General features: G+C 41.9%; 1 protein-coding gene across 3 annotated transcripts in view; it reads right to left on the bottom strand.

Moving 5' to 3' along the window:
• LOC115793792 (protein NLRC3-like) overlaps window positions 1-23,098 on the bottom strand; it is a 98,221-nt gene that overhangs the window by 46,075 nt on the left and 29,048 nt on the right. For all 3 annotated transcript variants that reach the window (XM_030748902.1, XM_030748905.1, XM_030748903.1), the window contains exons 5-8: window positions 21,585-21,758; window positions 14,825-14,998; window positions 13,586-13,759; window positions 11,426-12,743 (exon numbers count right to left, since the gene is read on the bottom strand). In XM_030748902.1, the coding sequence (XP_030604762.1) occupies window positions 12,737-12,743; window positions 13,586-13,759; window positions 14,825-14,998; window positions 21,585-21,758 (529 nt within the window). In that variant the 3' untranslated portion in view covers window positions 11,426-12,736. Of the gene's footprint in view, window positions 12,744-13,585; window positions 13,760-14,824; window positions 14,999-21,584; window positions 21,759-23,098 lie in introns of those variants that run through there.

Genomic DNA, 23,098 nt, shown 5'->3' with positions numbered 1-23,098 from the left:
CCCCCCCCCCCCCCCCCCCACACACCCACACACACACACTAGCCCAGTCTGCTGCATCAGCAGCTATAAAATGATCATTTACACACAAAGCAGATGTCACCTACCTTCTATAACGGCTGCTTCTCATTTTACATCATTTGTCTTAAACAGTTTGAGCTGATCCAATCAAACTGCAGTTTGATTGGATCAGCTCAGAGAGGGGAGGGGCTGCATCTCTATGAAGCTTTAGACACAGAACACACTGATCACTGATTGGTCACACTGATGGATAAATGTGTGTCACAGCTGGATGTTGGAGATGATATGAATATCTGAGTGAAGATGAAATGACTCTCAGACTCTCAAAGTGAACTAAATGGATTTGAAGTGACTTTTTAAAGGCAGCTGCAGACAGTCTGATTGTAATCTGATTACATTTCATGTTGAAATGTGTTCACAGATTCAGTCATGAAATGATGAGAGGACTAAAATGAGCAAAGTAAAGCCTGGCTGTGTACCGGACTGGCAGATTGAAAATGAGACACTGGAAGGAACTTCCTACCACGTAAATCTGTTTGTCTAAAACGCCACCAAAGGAAACACGAGCCAACAACGATGAGGAAGTGGATGAGATGAAGAGTTCACTCCACTTCATGTCAGAAGAAATCACTAAAATGCTTCAATTCATGGAGGAAATGTGTGAATGAAGGAAAAATGTCTTGGAAAACAAAGAAAATCAGTTTGTTGGAAAGGCGAGTGGATGAACTGGTTCAAATGAAAGGTCATGGCCTTTACAGACGGGACCAAAGGGGGCGGGGGTTTGTGTTTCAGGTCCTTTTATCAGTGTCGAGTTGTTGAATCGAAGTTTGAAACTGAAAATGTAATGGAACGTGTTACAGCTGACATAATAAGACAAAGTGCAAAAATATAATTGTACAGAGCAGCAGGTACTAACCTGACACATTTAAAGATAAACTGTCAGAAATATATGATATCATCAGTAATAACAAGCAGATTTTTGTTTGTGAAGATTTCAGGGTTGATGGTTTGAATCCTTCTGGGCAAACTCAATAAACAATCAAATGAGCAAATTAAAGCCTCGTCCATTATTTGAAAATGGCACAAACGTTTTTCAGTCAACACAAAAAAAAAATCTAAAACTCAATATTTTGAATCACACGTCTTCTTGATGTTATTCCTGGTTTTCCTGCACCTCGCAGGGACAAGAACAGTCGGGTCCGTCCGTCCAGTTTGGAGCTGGGATGCCTCATAAAGCAGAAGCTCTGAGAGAGACTGAATCGTCCCACAATGACGTCTGAGAGTGAAGATGGTCACCTTCACGTGGACGTGTCTCACAGTTTTGAAGAGTGTCCTCCTCATTTTAATGTGGATATTCAGGGAGAAGCAAAACCTAAAATAGCTAAAAAAGGGAAGCGAAAGAAATGCAACAGTTAATAAATCTGTCTGTAAATAATCAATTAATAATCTGTAAATAATTAATTATCTGTAAATAATCAATTAATAATCTGTAAATAATAGTTAATCAATGAATAATCTGTAATCAATGAATAATCTGTAAATAATCAGTTAATCAATTAATAATCTGTAATCAATTAATAATAGGTAAATAATCCGTTAATCAATTATTAACATGTAATCAATTAATAGTCTGTAAATAATCAATTAATACTCTGTTAATAATCATTTAATCTGTAAATAATCGGTTAGTAATCTGTTAGTAATTGATTATCTTCAAGTTTTTAATGTCTAAATGAATTTGCTGTCAGAAACATTTAAATCCACTGATAAACTCCTCTGAGTTCACCTTCTGGCTCAAAGACCTCCTACAGCCATGTAGCTGCACATCCAGTCTCCACCTCCAGCGTACACTTCCCATCTACTGCCTCCATCCTCTGCAGAAGTTTTTACCACCCAGCTGTATCCAGAGGTGGGAAGTAACGAAGTACAAATACTTCCTTACTGTACTTAAGTCGATTTTTCAGGTATTTATTTTCTGACTACTTTTTACTTTTACTCCCTACATTTTTACACAAGTATCTGTACTTTCTACTTCTTACATTTTCAAACAGACTCGTTACTTTTTAACACGTCAGAGAAAAGTTTGCATTTCCGGTCAGTTCGCCGTCAAACAGCAAACGATCTGAGCCTAAATGGAGAAATAATAATAACATACTGTATACGAGACAATCGTACTGGCGTGTCCTCCATCACCGGGGCTTATCGGGTACAAAGGGATTAAATACACAAACCCATATAATTAATGTATCATTTATAGCGCTATAATCGGGCCGGACCGAGTCCGTAAGTTGCGCTGCGGCACATAAACAGCTTAGCTAGCGCTACTGAAGAGGAGCGAGCATGAAGGGAGTAACGTGTGGCAGGTAAATGCAACGTTTCTAAATGCTCAACAAATATCAGCAAACACACAAAGTGTGTGCAGTTTGTCACACAGTGTGTCTGCTAGCTAAAAGCAGAGCTGCTGTATTTCAGGGAGAGCAAAGAGAGAAGTTCACTCAGAGATGGAGAAAGAGGACAGGAGAGGAAGAAGAGAGGTTAGAATTAAAGGTAAGGACTGGAAAATAAACTGAAGTATGCTGACGTTGTTTAATTAAAAAGACTATGAAAATACTGCAGTTTAGTGTGTGATAAACAGGTTAGCTTGTTGTACTGTATTTACAGTAAAGCTCTGTGTTGGTGCACAGAGGCCAGGGGCGGGTTTAAATTCAGCCCGGGAGTTTGGTTTGGAGAGGCCTTTTATCCGATTCTACAACGAACAAACCATAATTTTAAAACAAGAGAACGTTATTTGCAGTATAAAAACACTATTTATTCAGCAGCATTAAAACAACTGTGTGTGCATGTAACAGCAAAGGGGGGGAGATGGGTAAAAAAATTCTGATCACCAGCCGGTTCGGCTGGAAACGACCGGCCGCTCGGGAAACCTCTGCAGTCTCCCAATGGCCACCACGCCCCTAACAGAGGCTGTGTTCATGGTCAGAGTTACAGGTTACATCAGTGCAGCAGAGATGAGTTTGAATCAAAGCTGCTGATGTTGAGATCACCGAGTCCAACATTTCTACAGCCTGTATGCTGTCAGTGTAGGGGATGGAGATCAGCTCAGATAGCTGTGAAATACTGGGTTACATCTTTGTGAGTTCAGTTCATCCACACAGAGCAGTAAACCTCAGAGCAGCAGCAGCAGGTCAGCTGATCACAGCCTGCACACCAACATCATTTACTGCAGCTCACAATAGAAAGCTGTGATTCTTCTCCCCATGCAGAGCCACTACAGCTGGTCTTAGGGTTCCTCCACCTACTGAATCCCACTGTAACCCCTGAGTATCCTCATGTTGGTGTTTAGGTGGAGGCAGAGTCACCCTCTACTATGGAGGACACAGAGAACAGAGCTGTGTTTAAATTCCCTTTAACAGTTTGTGTCCTACAGAACAGATTCAAGCAGAGTACATTCATTAGAATTAAAATTTAAATTGGAATAACATTTGTATTCTCATGTAATATTATTTTATATTATTACAATAATATATAATGAGGTTCAGTTAACTTTACACAAAAATAGCTGGTGGAAACGTCCTCCAAAGAACTACTTTTACTTTTTTACTTTGATTACATTTCAGAGGCTGTACTTTTTGCTTTTACTTAAGTAAAGAAGTTGAGCAAGTACTTCGACTTTTACCAAAGTATTTTTTAACACAAGTACTTGTACTTCTACTTAAGTACAGAATGTCAGCACTTTTTACCACCCAGCTGTATCCACCTCTTCATCCACCACAATCATCTGCCCATAACATTAAGCTGCTGCCTCCAGGGCCAGAGGGCTCCACCTAAATGATTTGCCACTAACCTGCAGCCTCCGCATCCACCTGAAGATCCTGACAAAAAGCTCAAGTCTCGACCTCCACCGACAGCCACAACCTGCAGACAGAGTCTCCACCTACAGAGAGCTCCACCATAAATCCTCTGACAGCAGTTTGCACCTCCAGGTTCTGGCAGACAGCTGTGGTTCAGAGCTCCACCCACAGCTTCTGCAAGCAAATCTTTGTCCTTCAGCTTTATTTCATTGGTCTTTCTCAGGTAATACGCCCAGAGTACCTGCAGCTGTATCCTACAACTGCCTCTGACAACATCTACCACCACTTTCTACCAGCCAGCTGCCTCCTCCATCAGCACATTGTGGCACAACTGCAGAGCAAACCTTGATCCACAGCCTCTGCAGCAACCTTCAGATCTGAAGGTACCACCCGTGTAGTCTCCACCTAAATCAGCTCTCAGACCTCCTCGTCCTGTATAGGTTGCATCTCTTTATGTCATGTTGTTGGTGTTTCTCAGGCCACGTCCCCACCCACACCTGCTGTGTTCATTTCTGCTGATGAAGATATGGATACTAAGGAAAGTTGATGGTGAGCCTCAAATGAAGGAATAACCTTGTTTTTATTTGACATTCAGTGAGACAGAGCTGGTGGAGCGACCTCTTCTTTTCTGTCTTTGAGCTTTAACTCAATGTTCTGTGCAAACAAAGAAGTGTTAAACTCAAGTGTTGCTCAAACAAACTCTCTGTTGTATTGTGCAGCATGTCAAACAGACATCAGCTGATTGGTCAGTGATGAAGTCCATGCTGTGTAATCTGAATGGCATTTCCCTTGAAGAGCACAGACTAGAATGAAAATCCAGAGGTGACAAATGGATTTGAACCATTTTCAAATCAGTAGAAATTCATTGCACATGTGCTTTAATAAAAAAGTACAAACGTGCTTGTTTAAATGGTCCTTTGGCTTTGTGTGCAGCTTTTCAAAGCAGATCTGATGGCGTATGCTATCTTCATCCAACACATTTACTTCCTGGTTTTCTCCACTTCCTGTTGGACTCTGAGATCTACCAGGAGACGACCAAGAGATACTAAAACAAATGTGCTCCATCTAAACACATCATCGGTTTTACAAATACATTTGAACTTGAATCTTCTTCAAGAGGCGTCATTTATTGTACAAATAAATGATTGAAATGTTTTCAGTGTTTCAGAATCAGAATGTGCTTTCTGGAGTCATAGAACCAAATACAGACATGCTTCCTGTTCATAATGAGCTGCTCACACAGGTTTTATTAACCTCCCACAGCCAGAAACACAGAAGAGAAGCTCAGCCACACACCTGTAAACTTGTGTGTCTGCACCTTACACAGCTCTCATGCTGTATAAGCTGCACACAACTGACAACTTTCAAAGTTCTTCAGATTTTACTTCCGCTGTCTTCTCCAAATGTGCCGCTCTGCTGCCAGTGGACTCGTTCATGTTCATCATTTGTCATGTGCTGCCACTGACACACATTCATGTGAACACTCACAGCTAGATCTGGAAATCCTGGCTCGTCTTATGGACTTGACCTCTGACCCTGATCAGAATCTGCTGAAGGAACCATTTTCACATCAGGTTTCTCAGTGATGTGTGTGTTGTATTCAGTAACAATGATACTTCTCCTTATTTTGTACACAAAGATGTGATCTTTGGTTGTGAAGCATCAGACCGAGCACATGTACATTTGTACACAGACACAGCAGAGTGTAAAGTGTGTGTACAGCTTTGGGTGCATTAGCTGAAAAAGTGTTTGAGGAAACAGCTGCACATCTGTGGTATTTTCCATTTACAGGTTTAGAATTGGAGAAGACAGGAACAAAAACACACACGTTGATATTTAGATGAAGCAATTCATATTTTTTCTTCATTTCATTTATTTCAGTTTTACGTAGCTGAAAACCAACAAGAGAGCCATTCATTTACATAATGAGGTCTACATTTAGATTCCTTCCATGAAATATACTGGTAGACAATGAGGGAATTACCAAGTCCTCTCAATGAACCTGAGAAACACAGCAAGTTGTGAGAGCGCATGCTGTAATAAAAAAAAAAAAAATGCAATAATCATCATCTAGAAATGCTTCTGAATCCCTCGTATAGGTTACAAATTACTCTCCTGCTGCACTCAGTTATTTCAAATTGTTTTGTAGCTTTGATATTAGAAAATAATCACTTTCAAATACATTTCAATAAGAGATATTCATAAATTAGGATTTATTTTTCTTGGCAACCATCAAAGTGAGAACATTCTCCTCGAGCACAACACAAGTAAACACTCTCACCTTGTAGAGCAAAAAAGGAAGTGTGTGTGTGTGTGTGTGTGTGTGTGTGGGGGGGGGGGGGGGTGTCACTCAATTTACTCTGCTTCTGATCTTGGCATAATGTAGATCACACAGCAGACTATTCCTTCTGAAATCCCCAATTATACTATAATACAAGGCCATGTATCCGTTACATGTTGTCACGTACAATTAAGGTTTGGATTTCCGCTCGTTCCCAGGAGGCTACGGTCCTCTGTGCTTTCATTCCTTCATTGCAAACAGGAATTTAAGAATATTAAGAATTAATGACTGGCTAAGTGTGCATGCCTGCTGTATATCTTGCATGTGCATAGGAGAGACCTTTTAATACTGGGTATACATACAAGATGTGAAGTGTGGGGTTTAATGATATCCCTATCCTTCACTATAATGAGAACCACACTGATCAGCTTCTTTTGTTGCTAATCCCAGCAGGGAACTCAGTTGACCACTGCTAAAATCAGTAAATTCCCCATTAGCCCAATGTCAGAGGTGACTGTCAGGAGGAGGGAGACATTATTTCAAACTAGCTGTTGGCTTTTATTAGCTTTACTGAGAAGGCGGGATAAGATGTAAGATGCAGAGTTGGCAGAAGAAGGAGAAATTGCGGTCTAAAGTGATGACACTGGGAGCCTTTTATACTGTAAGAGCTCAGTTTAGAATATTTTTCCAGTTGCCCAGAAGATTGTCCAGTCATTTTCGTGTATGTTTATAGTTTTTATTTTTAATCTGCAAAGCTGCACCTTCACTTCATTATTTAGACATATATTGCCAGTAATGTGCAGCACTGCAATGTAATACACCAAGTTTTGTATTTTTAGCCACAGACACAGGAACATAAAAAATGCACTCCTTAAGACCATGTCCTTGTTGTTGCGGGTAGCCAATAAATCCATAGTACTGTATGGATTATACAGACAAATGTCAGTGGATGAGGAACTCTTATAACTTGTCCAAAATACATTTAACACAAGGTTTTTTTTTTTTTTCACTGTGAAAGCTACAAACATGTTTAATGAAGTATTTTTATAACTTCAAATATAAATCTAAGTTCTAAATTTCAAACACAAATTTAACAATGTTATAAGTATTTACAATATAATGCAGGCGATGCCTCAAGTGTGTTTTGTACAACATTTACAGAAAAATCAAGTGTCACACTAAGATGCCACACAAATTATTTGTGCCACTCCAAAAAAACAGTTCCTGTCCTCATAGACAGAGGGCGTTATCACAGGCCTGACACTTCAGGTGTGTCACTCCTCCTATTTGGCCAATAAACACAATTTAAAAACTGGTGCTAATTTGAAGTCTGCGATTTCAACACAAGTTGAACACGTGCAGAGTTCCACAGCTGGGAGCAGATAGGAGCAGATAGCTCCATGGTACTGAGGCGGGCAGGGGGAACAGTCAGGCGGATAGAGGAGGAAGAGCGGAGGGTGCGGATGAGGTGATGTGAAGAAGTTCGATTAGATAAGGAGGGGCGAGGTTGTGGATGGTCTTGAATGCAAAGAGGAGGATTTTGAACTGAATTGTGAACTTAACTGGGAGCCAGTGGAGCTGCTGTGGGGTGATGTGGTGAAATGAGGGGGTTTGGTGATGATGTGAGCGGCTGAGTTTGGAACTATTTGAAGCTTCTGGAGGGATTTGTGAGGGAGGCCAATTAGAAGGGATTTGTTCATAAAGACTGCTTTGAGTTAGATGGTGTGAAGTTGAATAGCAGCAGTTTTTTCAAGTATGTTGGAAATGAAGGCTAGGTTAGAGATGGGGCGAAGATTATTGTAGCTGTTTGGATCAGAACCAGGCTTTTTCAGGCTGCAGTTTGGAAGAGAGTGGGAACAATTCCAGAGGTAAGCAAAGAGGAAATAATGGCAGAAATGAAGGGGAGGAGGGACGGGAGGCAGGATTTAACCAGAGCTGTAGGAAGAGGATCAAGAAGACATGTGGAGGGCTTAGATTTCTGGATGAGCTCTGTGATTTCAGAGGGAGGTGGTAGCTGAAAGGTGGAGAGCAGCTGACAGAGGTGGGGGAGTTCAGATGGGGGAGGGGAGGAGAAACAGGACATAGGTGTTGGTGGATTTTGTTGATTTCTTTACTGACAAACAACATGAGGGAGTTACAGTGAGCGGAGTTCAGGGGTCAACCAGGGTGCAGAATGAGTGAAGGAACAGATTGTGTTTTCACTGGGGCGACAGAATTGAGACTGTCAGTTAAACAAGTGTTATACTGAGCAGACATGTGAGGAAGAACGGTCAGGCATCAGAGCACTGGCAATGTTTGCAGAGAGGATATCCAAGTTGATGTCCCTGAATGAGATGGGCCATGGTGCTTTAGTCCAGGAGAGAAGGAGTGAAACACTGAATGAGAGCAAGAAATGATCTGTAACAGGAAGTTCATCTGTGGAGCAGCTGGAAGGGGTGAGGCCAGAGCAACAAATTAGGTCCAGAGTGTGTCCTTTGGTGTGAGGAGGGAAACTGATGAAATCCAAAAGTTTCCAGGCAGGATGAAAAGTCTTTGGTGAGAGGAAGATTGATATTGTCTCTGTGAATATTGAAGTAATATTACATTAGGTGAGAGAGTGACACATCTGTGGATGGAGTGAGCAAAGATACAAAGACGAACAGGATGGAATAAAGGCAAAACAAACTGTAAGAAGCAAGCAGCAAATGTCTGTCACAAGTGTGGGAAAAAGCATGAGCCCTGACAATGCCCAGCGTATGGTGCAGTGTGCCACAAATGTGGAAAGAACAACCACTTTTCCAAGGTATGTAGGGCTGGCACTGACAAAAGCAGCAGTAAAACAAAGACTGTGAATAACACAGAAAGTGAAGTGGACTCTTTATACATCAGCATGGTGCATTATGATGGGAAGAAAATGACTAAACAGATGAAAACCACTGTGTGGTATAAAACTGCCACAATCAGAGGCACAGGGACAAACTTCAAGCTTGATACAGGAGCGGACGCAAATGTGCTTCCCATGCATTTGTATCAGCAGTTACCCGGTCCATGACAGCTGCTACCCACAAAGACGATGTTAATTGCTTTTGGTGGTGCCCGCCTGCCTGTAGATGGTGTTGTGTCCTTAGAATGCAGGACAACCAAACACAAGGCCCTGCTTGACTTCCATGTAACGAGCTGTGCAGACAAACTGATTCTCTGCAGAGATGCATGTGAGGAGCTGCAGCTGTTAAAAATTAGGACCGCCTCCAGCCGCCAAAGAGGAGCTACTGCAGAGATATGCAGAGGTCTTCACAGGTCTGGGTGAATTTCCTGGAGTCCACCATATACACATTGACCCAGCATGCGTGGATACACAGTGATCCACGCATGCAGAAATGTGCCTCTCTCCATTACAGACTCATTAAAAAGACTCTGAAAGAACTACAGGAAAGGAAAGTGATAACACCTGTTAATGAGCCAATGCAATGGGTTAACAGTCTTGTTGCCACAAAGAAGAAAAATGGTTCGCTCAGGGTATGTTTGGACCCTTGCGATCTGAATCAAGCAGTTAAACGCCAACACTACTCCATTCCTACTCCCAAAGACGTACGCAGCAAATTAGCTGGAAAATCCTTCTTCTCCATCCTGGATGAAAAGGACGGATACTGGCAGATCAGGCTGGATGAGCCGTCATCAAAACTCTGCACCTTTAACACACAATGGGGTCGTTTTCGCTTCCTCAGACTCCCATTTGGGATCAAATCTGCCAGCAAAGTATTTCAACAAAAGAACTGTGAGACTTTTGGTGACATCCAGGTGTGCACATCAGCTGATGACATGATCACTGCAGCCTCATCAGAGAGTGAGCATGACGAAATCCTGCAAAAGGTAATGGAAAGAGCACAAACAGCAAATGTGAAGTTCAACAAAGACAAAATCCAGTTCAACATCGACACTGTAAAATACATGAAACATATCATCACAGCGGCTGGTCAGAGAGCAGATGATGCCAAAATCAAAGCAATTGTTGACATGCCAACAGGACAAACAAAGCCTGTTAGGAATGACAAAATTCCTGGCACAATACATCCTAAATGAAGCTTCACTCACGGCTCCTCTCAGACAGCTACTGAAGAAAGACACAGTATGGCAGTGGTGTCCCCACCACAGTGCAGCGTTAAAGGCACTAAAGGACAAACTCACACCAGTGCTCAGGTACTACGATCACAGGAAGCCACTCACACTACAAGCAGATTTCTCAAAAGATGGGCTGGGAGCCTGTCTGCTACAGGAAGGGCATCCAGTATGCTATGCTTCTCGTGCGCTCACAGATACTGAGAACCGGTACGCACAAATAGAAAAAGAGTTGCTCTCCATCGTGTTTGGCACCAAGAGACCAAACATCAGTGAGAACCGCTCATCCCTCATGAGATTCCAGAACTACCGTGGATGAAAGTTGGAGCAGACATCTTCCAGCTAAATGGTCAATCATATCTTCTGCTAGTTGATTATCTGACCAAATATCCAGAAGTGCTCAGGTTGCCTGAGACAACTGCTTACACAGTGATTCAATGTGTGTGATATATTCCAGCGAGCACGCAGTGCTCGATTATGTTGAGCTGTAAAGATCGGTATGTTTGCTGATCGATTACTGTTCCTGTTGTTATGGTTACGTTTGTTGTTCTGAACGGCTGATTAAAAAACAGACGTGCTGCATTCCTCACCTCCATGAATCATTTGAAAGAATAAGGAACCCACGGCAAATATAGCTCGCTGATCCCACACAAGGGTCACAACAACCCACGTTTTTTTTTCTCACCTTGACTCATGTGATGATGAAAAACACCCACCTGGGGAAAAACCCCCCACAAGGGTTTAAATTCCTGGGACTTTCCACCTTTCAGATTTGGAAGTAAAGAAGCCTCTTGGATCAGAGGTGAAGTGTCTTCAAAAAAATTTAAAATTCAGTCACGTTTTCTTGAGAATACCAGAAACGACACTTGGCTCATCAACAGTGGGCAGTAAGTGGCAGCTATCAGGGATCAAAAAGTATCCAATTTCACCAAATTACGCTGCATATGGTCAATATGACAGTTATGACCATCTTTAGTTGATTTGTAACATTACAGATCCATGTATTCTTTGATTTTTTATTGATTACAAATTATATTTATACATATTTATTTATCATAAATTTATGTAAATAATGTATTGTGGTCAGAATGACTGCCTATGGGAGTTCAGGGTAGAAACACTCATGACTCTCTTGTGTTTAGTAATTTTAATAAAATGAGAATATTGGAATACAATACACACATATTTAGGAAAAATCAGGGTCCTGCAGTTACATGAGGTTTATACAGTAGCAACAAAGATATTACACTGCAAAATTTTAAAAAGGTCAAAATGAGCACCTTGGGAGCTGTAGTGTTAAGAGGAAGCTGATGAGGGAGATTGTGGTTTTTGTTTCCATGTCAGGAATGTTTTTCTTCCTCAGTCTTCAGAAATGTTCAGTGGGTTTGAGGTCAGGTGACTGTGGAGGAAAGTCCATGACTGTCAGCACTCCCTGCTCTTCTTTGGTCTTCAAGGATTTCTTAAAGGGCTGAGCTGTGTTTGGGCTCAGTATCCTGCTGCATCAATCCTCTCCACAAACATTCATCATGATAGTAAGGCATGTCTCTGAAGGATGGAGTGCTGCTTCTCTTTGTTTGGACTTGAATCTCCATGTGGCTTTGACCCTCTGTGGTCTCCTTCTCTCCTGTTGCTCTCCTTACATTCACCCTTCTGTTACTGACACTTGTCTCTAAGTGGACTTCATCAGTGAACTGGACTTTTCTCCATCATCCACTGTGAAATGCTGCTCTGTCTGAGCCCACCCCGACTGTCCTGTTTCTCCTCCTGAGAAGAGCTTTAGAGACGCTCCTCATCTTCTGAGTCTCCACAGCCTTCTTCTGACAGGACTTTTGCTGCTTGGACTCTTGTGTTCTTTATTGAGTCAAATCTGGATCTGTGATCAAGCTGCTTACTTCATGATTATTTAGAGACTTTACCCATAACTGAAGCTTTCCCACCAGTTTCCCACCAGTTTCCCTCTAGCTCCACTTCTTTTTGCACTTGATAGTAATAATATTCTTTCATCTTTAACTCATTGTTCTGTACATTTATATGCAGATATTGGATTGTATCGCAGGTTCTCCACAAGCAGCCATGAAAGCCTCAAATCTTCTTTGAATGTTCTCCAAGCTGGACTTAATGACCTTAAACTTGTTGCACACTGAGTTCATGTTGTTCTCCAGAGTGACAGGTGAGAGCTGCAATAACTGACACATTTCCACTGTTCACTGGTCCAATATTAATAAGTTACAGACCTCAGCATTTGGACAAACAACCAAGTTCTATTCAAATCACATACAGACGATCTTATTAAGAAAGAAAAATATGATCAAACTTATTTTATGTACAGAAATACAGCTAACTTTTATTTGTCCTTTAATGGAGACACAAAGTTCATCAGAAGATCCAGAGGAACACACGGGGATGATGGAGGACTCTGGATCATCAGGACACAGCTCATCCTCTCTCAGCACACACACCGTCCTGCTCACTCTCATCAGGACAAAGATCATCAGAACCTGTAGAGAGAAGAAGGAGCAGAGGTGATTAATGAGTGTTTCCAGAGACTCTCCATCAGCTGTCAGTCAGTGATGCAGCACGTCCAGTATAAAGAGCAGCAGTGGAGCAGCTGTGGAGTGTATCCAGCTTCCTCTCAGCTCTCATGTTAACATGTTGTAGTGAACACGCTGAGCTGGAAGCTCACAGACCTGCAGAGACTTTTAGCATCAATTCTGTTTCCTCTGCAGATTTCACTCAAGTCCACAGTGGAAACAAACTGCTGAGAGTCTTGAACGCTTCATTACTGCACAAACACGTCACTGATGGATTTACTGCACAAGGACACACACACAAATGTGACTCCTGGACTTTAACAGAGGTTCTGCTCTGTAGAAAGACCACATGGTTACTAAATATAATGATGGTTCTCTGAAATAAGAGCCAGTGATCTGCAGGCTTCAGTCAGATTGATCTCAGAGCTGTTAGAAGAAACTGATCAGCTGTTTAGTGTTGAAATGAGAGAACAAACAGTGTGAGATCAGATGTGATGAATGAGGACCCCTGTCTCTATACATGTAAGGCTGTGAGCTGGAATCCAGCTTTATTTCCTGGAGACATGAACACAACAACAGCAGTCGTCTTCACATCATCTCAAACACATGATCACAACAAGCTTCTGGCTGATCTGATTGGCTGACTGTTGTGTGTCTGTCACCATTCTCCTCTCACAGTTTCACTGTGGAAAGCAGCCACTGAGAAGGCTGCAGCTTTACAGGAAACACTGGATCTTTGCTTTCATACTAACTGTGTTTAGTACAATACTGCTGAGAGCAGCACAGACTCACTCCATCCCTCTACTTACTTCAGATCCTTCAGACTACAGTGTGGACTCTCCACAAGATCAGACAGCTGCTTCACATCTGGATCCTGCAGGTAGTTTCCTCCCAGGTACAGATATGTCAGATGGGAGGGGTTGGACTTCAGAGCTGCAGCCAAAGATAAACAGCTGATCTTTGTCAAACTGCATCCATTCAAACTGAAAAAGAATCAAAGATGCAGATAAAATCAGTGATGATGCACTCAGATGTGTTCAGGTGTGAAATGTGCAGCTCAGCATTACTGTGTCCTAATCAATGAGTCCATCCATCTGATCCATCTTTTCATGTCAGTACAGATCAATCACATGCTGCTCTGTAGGATCAATATCAATGATCAGACATTATTTGTGAAATCACATTGAAATGAACAGAAACAGAAATATTTCTGCATCAAGTAAACTTTCTCATTTTAAACTGATCTGAGTTCAGAGGATCTTCTGCACACAGATGAGACTCTTCATCAGAAATTAGAAGCATTCATTTGGCAGTAATGGTGTATGACTGCCACCTTCTGGCAGTAATGGTGCATTACATTCTACCAGCCAAGGAAAATATGTACACACACATATTTTTAGACAAATATTGGCATAAAACATGGAGATTGTTTAGGACTTGATGAATATTATTGTAAAAATCATGTCCATCTCTAGAACAGATGCTGATCAAATGGCTGTTTAGAGCCTGCCGTCCTCTTTATACAGTCTGTGTGTGGAGCACTTCTAGTTTAGCAACAATGAAAAAGCCTCAGGTTAGACAAAATGATGCATTCAGGATTTGGCTCAAGCTTCCAAGATGGACAAGTGCAGTCACGTGTTTGTGACCAGTCATGTTTCTGCATTTCATGCTGTGTGGAGGAATTTATGTCCAAATTGATGTCGACTAACTGATTCTAAAGATGTGTCATAGCGGCCTTAACTTAGCATGCTCACAGTGACAGCAGATATTGGTCTTGTTTGTGGAAACATGAGGACACAAACATCTTTCTGCTGATTTTTACACTTTTCTTTTTGCTCTGAGCTGGACCTGTGTGTCTGAAATAAGGCATTTATCACCATCACTGACACACTCGCCTTTCATCAAAACACACTTCATTTCAGACAAGAAAAAAAGATGAAGAAGAAGAAATTTCCATGTTGAAGGGAAGTTATGTCTGAAGACAAATGAGGTTCACTTGGTAAATAAGCAGATAAGACAGAGAATAGAAACACAGTCAGTGAACTGACCCCAGAGTCTGCAGTCTACATTCTGGACTCTCCAGAAAACCACACAGCTGTTTCACTCCTGAATCCTGCAGCTCGTTCTCACTCAGGTCCAGATACGTTAGATGGGAGGGGTTGGACTTCAGAGCTGAGCTCAGAGACACACAGCTGATCTCTGACAGGCTGCAGCTCCACAAGCTGAACAAAGAATAAAACAAAGAGATCAAATCATTGATGATCAATCAGATGTGTTCAGGTTTTAAATGTGCAGCTCAACATTATTATGACCTAATCAATGAGCTTTTCTATCAATGAGGAGCATGAATTTGTCCTTCTGATACTGTGAATCATAATCATGTCAGCTTTCTACACACAGCATCCAGATGAAGTTTTTGGCTCAGTTCAATCATGAAGATCTACCTGCTGACCTGCATTATTGTCATTGGGCTGCTTCTTTCTTCTTTCCATCATTTCCACTTTCCCACACCATCAAACTCAATTCTGTCCTCATCTGCTGATCCAGTTTTGTTACCTGCCTTTGTGAGCGCATCACTTCCTGTTTCCTGTCCTTTCAAACTAAGAGCCATTCTGTCATTCTGCCTTTCACACTCATTTGTGCAACAGCCGTCCTCAGAGAGCCTCATCCAAGCAGGGCCGGATCTAGACTGCTATGTTTGGGTGGGCAGCTAAAAATTATTGGTGGGCAACATTGTTGAGATGAAGACTGGAGGTTTGAGCAGCCGACTAGTGACCTGTAGGTTGCCGGTTTGAGTCCCTGTTCAGATGCTGCCATCTCTGTATCTCTGTGTATCACAACACATCCAACCACAAAAGCTGCTACAACAGGTCAGTGAGAACTCACTTCTTACCGGGGTTTATTGCCATAGTAACTTATACTGTGGCCATAATCTACTCCACAGCAGGTTACTGACCAATCAGCTCTCTGGAAAATAGCGCCACCATTCCTGAAAGCTGTCTCAGAGCTCTGTGTGCAGACAGTAGGAGGGTCTTTGTGTTTCCCTGATCAGCGTCAGTAGATTCTTAGATGTAACTTTGTTCAATGAGTATTTGCTGTTGGCTGCAGGCAGTTTGTTAAGCAATAATTTATGAAACTAAAACAGGACACCTACATTGTATTTGCTGACCTCTGATCAGCTATGCATGTAGTCCAAGCCTACATTTGAATTCTGGTTTTATTCTCTCAGACTGTTAAACACTACAGAGGCTGCAGATGAAGAATAAAAACTAAAATCAGATTTGAAAATTTACTTACTCCCATGTCTCAGTGATAGAGTTGTGATATTGATGAGTCTGTTAACTTACACAGTCTGCATTTTTGCCCCCTTTCTTTCCTGTCTTCATTTAGCTTCATCTTCAATAATATGGTAAATCGTAAACAGACTAGTTCTTATACAGGTCCTGGTCATAAAATTAGAATATCATGAAAAGTTGATTTATTTCAGTAATTCCTTTCAAAAAGTGAAACTCGTATATTATATTGATTCATTACACACAGAATATTATATATTGAAAGTGTTTATTTCTTGTAATTTTGATGATTATAACTGACAACTAATGAAAACTCCAAATTCAGTATCTCAGAAAATTAGAATATTACTGAAGACCAATACAAAAAAAGGATTTCTAGAAATGCTGGCCAACTCAAAAGTATGAACATGAAAAGTATGAGCATGTACAGCATTCAGTACTTAGTTGGGGCTCCTTTTGAATGCATTACTGCAGCAATGCGGCGTGGCATGGAGTCGATCAGTCTGTGGCACTGCTCAAGTGTTATAAGAGCCCAGGTTGCTCTTCGTTGAATAAAACTGAATAGAACTGTGATGGCAGTGGAGTCCTGTAAGTTTCTGGGTACGATAATTACCAGGGACCTGAAGTGGGACAGCAACATTAGCCCCATCATCAAGAGAGCCCAGCAGAGGATGCACTTCCTGCATCAGCTGAAGAAGTTCAACCTACCTGATGGTGCAGTTCTACACAGCAATCATAGAGTCTGTCATCACCACATTCATCACAGTGTGGGGCAGCTCTGCTACCAAGCATGACCTCCATAGACTGCAGCCGCACCTTTGTTATGAGATCCTGCAGATCCAGCAGTGAAGTTGCCTTCATTGCTGGATCTGCAGGGCTCTAGAACCAGAAAGCGGGCAGAGAAGATCTTCACTGACCCGTCTCACCCTGGACATCATCTGCTCCAGCTCCTTCCCTCAGGCTAGCATTTTAGCCAGATGAGGATCAGGACATCCAGGCTACAAAGGAGCTTCTTCCAACAAGCCATTATTCTCTTCATCTAGCCATCCATTCGCTAGATGAAGAGCGAATGGATCCACTCATCCTGTTCAGGGTTGCGGGGGGGGTGTCTAGAGCCTATCCCAGCTGTCAAAGGGCGAGAGGCAGGGTACACCCTGAACAGGTCGCCAGCCTGTCACAGGGCCAACACAGAGAGACACACTCACATTCACACCTATGGGCAATTTAGTGTAGCCAATTAACCTAACCCCAGTAAGTGCATGTCTTTGGAATGTAGGAGGAAACCGGAGTACCCGGAGGAAACCCACACAAGCACAGGGAGAACATGCAAACTCCACACAGAGAGAGAGGGAGAGGCCTGGGCCAAGATGGAATCGAACCCAGACCTTACAGATGTTATTCTAACTGTCCTCATGGACCCCTTCTGTGCCATTAGACACCTTTTAATTGCTGTTGCACTCAGTATTTTAACCTTAGACCCGCACTCTGCACAATATAGGTATGACTGTCTCTGGAGCTTGAAAAAGGCGACTGGACTTCTTTTTGTTTCTTGAAGACGTTTCACCTCTCATCCGAAAGGCTTCTTCAGTTCTCAACCAAATGGTGGAGAGACCCAGGTATTTAAACCCCTGTGGGCGTAGTCCCCTGGAGGTGGTTATGACCCTCTATTGATCATGTGCGTGAACACATGTGTCCAGGTGTGAAGGGGGCGTGGGTCATATTTAATCAGTGGTTTCAGTTGAAACCAATTTAGGACTCCGCTCCATTGTTTCCTGTGGCCTATTGAGGTCACTGGAACAAAGGTGTGAATGGGGGTTGAGACGTCTGGGAAGGGAGCTCAGGACAGCACTGTAAGCGGGGGAAAGTTGGTGACGTAATCCACCTCCTCTGTTCAATGATGGTTGTTCACAGTGGACATAGATGGCTTCTTTCACTCCTCTTTCAAACCATCTGTTTTCCCTGTCCAAAATGTGAACATTGGCATCCTCAAAAGAGTGCCCTTTTTCCTTCAGATGCAGATGTACTGCTGAATCTTGTCCTGTCGAGGTGGCTCTTCTATGTTGTGCCATTCGTTTGTGAAGAGGCTGTTTGGTTTCACCAATGTAGAGGTCCGAGCACTCTTCACTGCACTGAACAGCATACACTACATCGCTGATCTTGTGTTTGGCGGGTTTGTCCTTGGGATGAACCAGTTTTTGTCTTAGGGTGTGACTTGGTTTGAAGTATACTGAGATGTCATGCTTGGAGAAAATTCTTCTGAGTTTCTCTGACAAGCCTGACACATATGGGATGACAATGTTGTTCCTCTTGTCCTTCCTATTCTCTGTAGTTTGTGTTTGGCCTTCATTCCTGTGCATCTTAGCTGATTTGATGAAGGCCCAGTTGGGGTAACCGCATGTTTTGAGGGCTTTCTCAATGTGTGTGTGTTCCTTATGCTTCCCTTCTGCCTTAGAGGGAACACTTTCCGCACGGTGTTGTAGGGTCCTGATCACCCCAAGTTTGTGTTCCAGAGGGTGGTGGGAGTCAAAGAGGAGATACTGGTCTGTGTGTGTGGGCTTCCGGTAAACTTCAATGTTGAGGCTTCCATCTTCCTCGATAAGCACCGCACAGTCCAGGAATGGTAACTTGTTATCTCTGGTGTCCTCCCTGGTGTCCTCACAGGTATGACTGTGTGTGTGTGTGTGTGTGTGTGTGTGTGTGTGTGTGTGTGTGTGTGTCTGTGTGTGTGTGTGTGTGTGTGTGTGTGTGTGTGTGTCGGAGTGAGTGAGTGAAGAAGTAATTGCAGGTTTTTAGTTTTGTTTATTTTTTATTCTGATAATGTGCACTGTGAGCTCCTGTAACCAAAAATAAATTTCTTGTATGCATAGCATACTTGGCCAATAAAGTTTGATTCTGATTCTGTGCCTCTCCTCTCTTCCTCCAGACTCTGGGACCTTGATTTCCAAAGGAAATGCTAAATTGACTTTGATCAGAGAACATAACTTTGGAGCACTCAGCAGCAGTCCAGTCCTTTTTGTCTTTAGACCAGGCGAGACGCTTCTGACGCCGTCTCTGGTTCAAGAGTGGCTCGACACGAGGACTGCAACAGCTGAAACCCATGCCTGCATACGTCTGTGCGTGGTGGTTCTTGAAGCACTGACTCCAGCTGCAGTCCACTCTTCGTGAATCTTCCCCACATTTTTGAGTGGGTTTTGTTCCACAATCCTCTCCAGGGTGCAGTTATCCCTATTGTTGTACACCTTTTTCTACCACATCTTTTCCTTCCCTTCATGTCTCTATTAATGTGCTTGGACACAGAGCTCTGTGAACAGCCAGCCTCTTTAGCAATGACCTTTGTGTCTTGCCCTCCTTGTGTGAGGTGTCAAAGGTCATCTTTTGGACAACTGTCAAGTCAGCAGTCTTCTCCATGATTGTGTAGCCTACAGAACTAGACTGAGAGACCGTTTAAAGGCCTTTGAGTTAATTAGCTGATTATAGTGTGGCACCAGGTTTCTTCAATATTGAACCTTTTCACAATATTCTAATTTTCTGAGATATTGAATTTGGAGTTTTCATTAGTTGTCAGTTATAATCATCAAAATTAAAATAAATAAACATTTGAAATAAATCAGTCTGTGTGTAATGAATCAATATAATATACAAGTTTCACTTTTTGAATGGAATTACTGAAATAAATCAACTTTTTCATGATATTCTAATTTTATGACCAGTACAGCGCCTTTCTACTCTGTCTGAGCACTCAAAGTGCTTATACAAATCATTTACACCCATTCATACAAGCACTTCCATGAGTAAGTAAGCTAAGTGCTTTTATTGTCTAACATTCACACACACATTCATACTCCAGTGCTTGCGTTGGAGAGCAACTTGGGGTTTAGTATCTTGCCCAAGGATACTTTGGCATGTAGCCCACAGCAGCCAGGAATCAAACCACCAACCTTCCAAGCAGTAGGTGACCTGCTCTACCTCCTGAGCTACAGCCACCCCAATATAGCAGGTCATTTTCAGACTTACTGAACAAAGTGTTTAAAGTGCACACTTTTAATATTATTACTCTACAGAGCTTTTCCTCTCACACACACTCAAAGCACTGCTTTGCCTGCAGTAGTTGTGTTGCTTTCAGTTGTATTATGTGTGTAATGTCTTCACATTTTTCCTATAGTAGAGCATCATCTTCCATGCAGTTGAAACCCTGGGTTAACTTAGCCAGTTGATTACCAGCTTGGTGTGACTGCTTATCCTGATTGCCAATGTTAGGATAAGTGAATCCAGATATCAGAGAGATATCCTGGGTATGTTGAAGGGGCTTCATAGTCCAGGCCTCGGGGGTCCTGTCCTCCTTTCTGCCTTTGTTTGGATGCTGCTCTGTGATGCTGCTTAATCAGAGTCTAATCTCCAAACTGGTTATTACTCAGACTCTCTACATCAATAAATTATGTTCATCACTTTGATCTCTCCTTAATGAAATGAACTTTAAACCTGGGTTCTCCACATCCTTCCACCAACAATAGTGTTGTGCTGCAGCCTCTTCAGGCAGTGGGTGTCCCTCCTCTCCATCAATGCCCACCTGCAGGCTCTGGAGAATGCCAGTAATGAAACCACTGTGCCAATCACTCCTCTTCAGCCTGCACTCACTAACACACACTACATTTAATATTCTCTGACTGCAAGGCTGCGAGCTGGTGAGAGTTTCCAATCTTTCAAAAATGCTTTCCACATGTTTGTGAGGTCGGGAATGCATTCAGTGTCTTCAAGGACAAATGCATTGTGTTTTGATTAGCAGCTCTGGGTGTGCACAAATGTACAACTGTTCACAATGAAACTATCAAATGTGAGAAAAGAGACATTTTACAGGGTTTGGTAGAGGCTGCAGCTGATTCAGTCCTTTAGACTGAAGTGTGAGTGCTGCTCAGATGGAGTCTAAGCCCTCAGCAGTACTCGGGCCGCTCCTTTAGAAAGCTGCTGCTGCTTCAGAAGCTCCACAGAGAATCATTCTCCTCTCTTTAACAATGGGGCTGCTGGCCTCCTGCTGCTGAGGCTTCATAAATCACACCTGATTCTGCTGCCAACCTCTCACTTCAACAGGTACACTGAGGTAAGTACAGCATATAGTTCTACTTAGAGTTCAGCATACAGCTCTATGAGCTCAGTACTCACTGGAGTCTTACAGCCAACATAGTTTGATTACATAGGCTCATATTACTGCAGAAGGTTTAGCTTTTTACTCCTGATTCTTATCTCCTTATTGAAACGAGGCTTCACTCTGAATAATTCCCACCGTGCAAATGAAATTAAGATGTACTCAGAGCTGAGATCAGATGAATTAATGGTTATGATTTTCATCGGTTATTAAAGTACAAGATATGATCTGTGTTAATCAGCACATGTGACTCTGCTCTGTAATTTAAACTCTTTGTGATCCTTTTTCTATCAGCTCAGAGCATTTGTTGTAACTAAAAACTCTGTATCTCCTATTTTCATAACCCTGTTAATCAGCAACAGTCAGTGAACTCACCTCAGAGTCTCCAGTTTACAGTTTGGACTCTCCAATCCAGCAGACAACAGCTTCACTCCTGAATCCTGCAGGTTGTTCAAGCTCAGGCTCAGATATGTCAGATGGGAGGGGTTGGACTTCAGAGCTGAAGCTACAACTTCACAGTGAGTCTCTGAGAGTCCACAGTCAGAAAGTCTGAAACACAAGAAAAGCAACTTAAAGAGATTTAGAAACAGAACATAGAGAACAACCAAAGATAGGAAAACATGACAGACTTTTTATTATTACTATTATTGTTGTTGTTTATGATGATGATAATAATTCTTAAGTGCTTGGCTGAATGGTGTTGGTGATCATGGTCCTCCAGCATGCCCTCTCTCTCACACAGTGCAGCAGCTCATTTGGTGTTCTTAGAATAAAATTATACATTTGAGATAAAATGCCATGAACAATATCAAGTTAAAGAGAAAAGAAGACCCACTTCACTACATGATAAACATGTAAATGAATTTAAAAAACAGAATGAAAAAGATGAAAATATCATAAATTTGGCAGTAAAGCACCTCTGACATTGAAGTTCCCACACATTTGATTTGACTTCATATTCGACCCCTCTACTGATTTCAGTTGACAGACGCTGTAAAAATGAAACTTTTTCTTGTCTTTTTGTGTTTTTGAAATTTTTTATGTTTATACTTTTGTAGCCTTGGTAAATAGCATTCGAAGATGCTCAAATCATAAATTGATTAATTATATATAACATATTTAACCCTCTAATTTTCCGCATCTTCCCACTCGCCCATTAATTGATTAAAACAAAACCCTCTCTAATTGTGGTGGTGAGTCTTTTCTAGCTTATTATGATTACACTAAGACACTAAGACTAAGTAAAGTTTTTCTCAATTGCCAAAACACGAGACCCTGTTGTCTGCTCAATGCTCAGTGCCCTGAACCCATTTACTGAAATGGTCACATTTTTGGCAGAACCTTAAGCACTTTTCACCTAGTTAGACACAACTTGCAAACATATTTTCACCCACTAAAACACATTTTGCACTGTCATGCACTTGGATTACATAATGGTAAGCACAGGTAGCAAAAGTGAAACAGGTGTCTCAACTTAAACACAGCAACTCAAAATTGATCACACATGTGGCTAATGATGTGAAGAAACCAATATAAGACAGTACAAGGAGCACTGGTCATTGAGGTTTCACTATAGACAGAAACAATCAGAGAGGAGGAGGAAGAGGAGGAATAATAATAATAATAATAATAATAATAATAATAATAATAATAATAATAATAATAATAATGAGACAAAGAACAATTATTTCAGATGAAATATGGGCAACTGCCATGTTCTCGTCCACGGTTTGACAATGAGGGAAGCGGGACTTTGAGTTCAGCCCAGCCTAAGCAGATTCACTGTGTCCACCATAGTCTGAAGATTCAGGGAGGAGAGCTGGTAATTGCTTTTTTTCATTACGTACATCTTTGCAGTATGACTCAATATACAGGTGTTATTTCATTCA

The sequence above is a fragment of the Archocentrus centrarchus genome, chromosome 16, assembly GCF_007364275.1.
Source record: "Archocentrus centrarchus isolate MPI-CPG fArcCen1 chromosome 16, fArcCen1, whole genome shotgun sequence".
In the NCBI taxonomy this organism is placed as follows: domain Eukaryota; kingdom Metazoa; phylum Chordata; class Actinopteri; order Cichliformes; family Cichlidae; genus Archocentrus; species Archocentrus centrarchus.
This window is presented reverse-complemented; position numbering and strand designations above follow the sequence as displayed.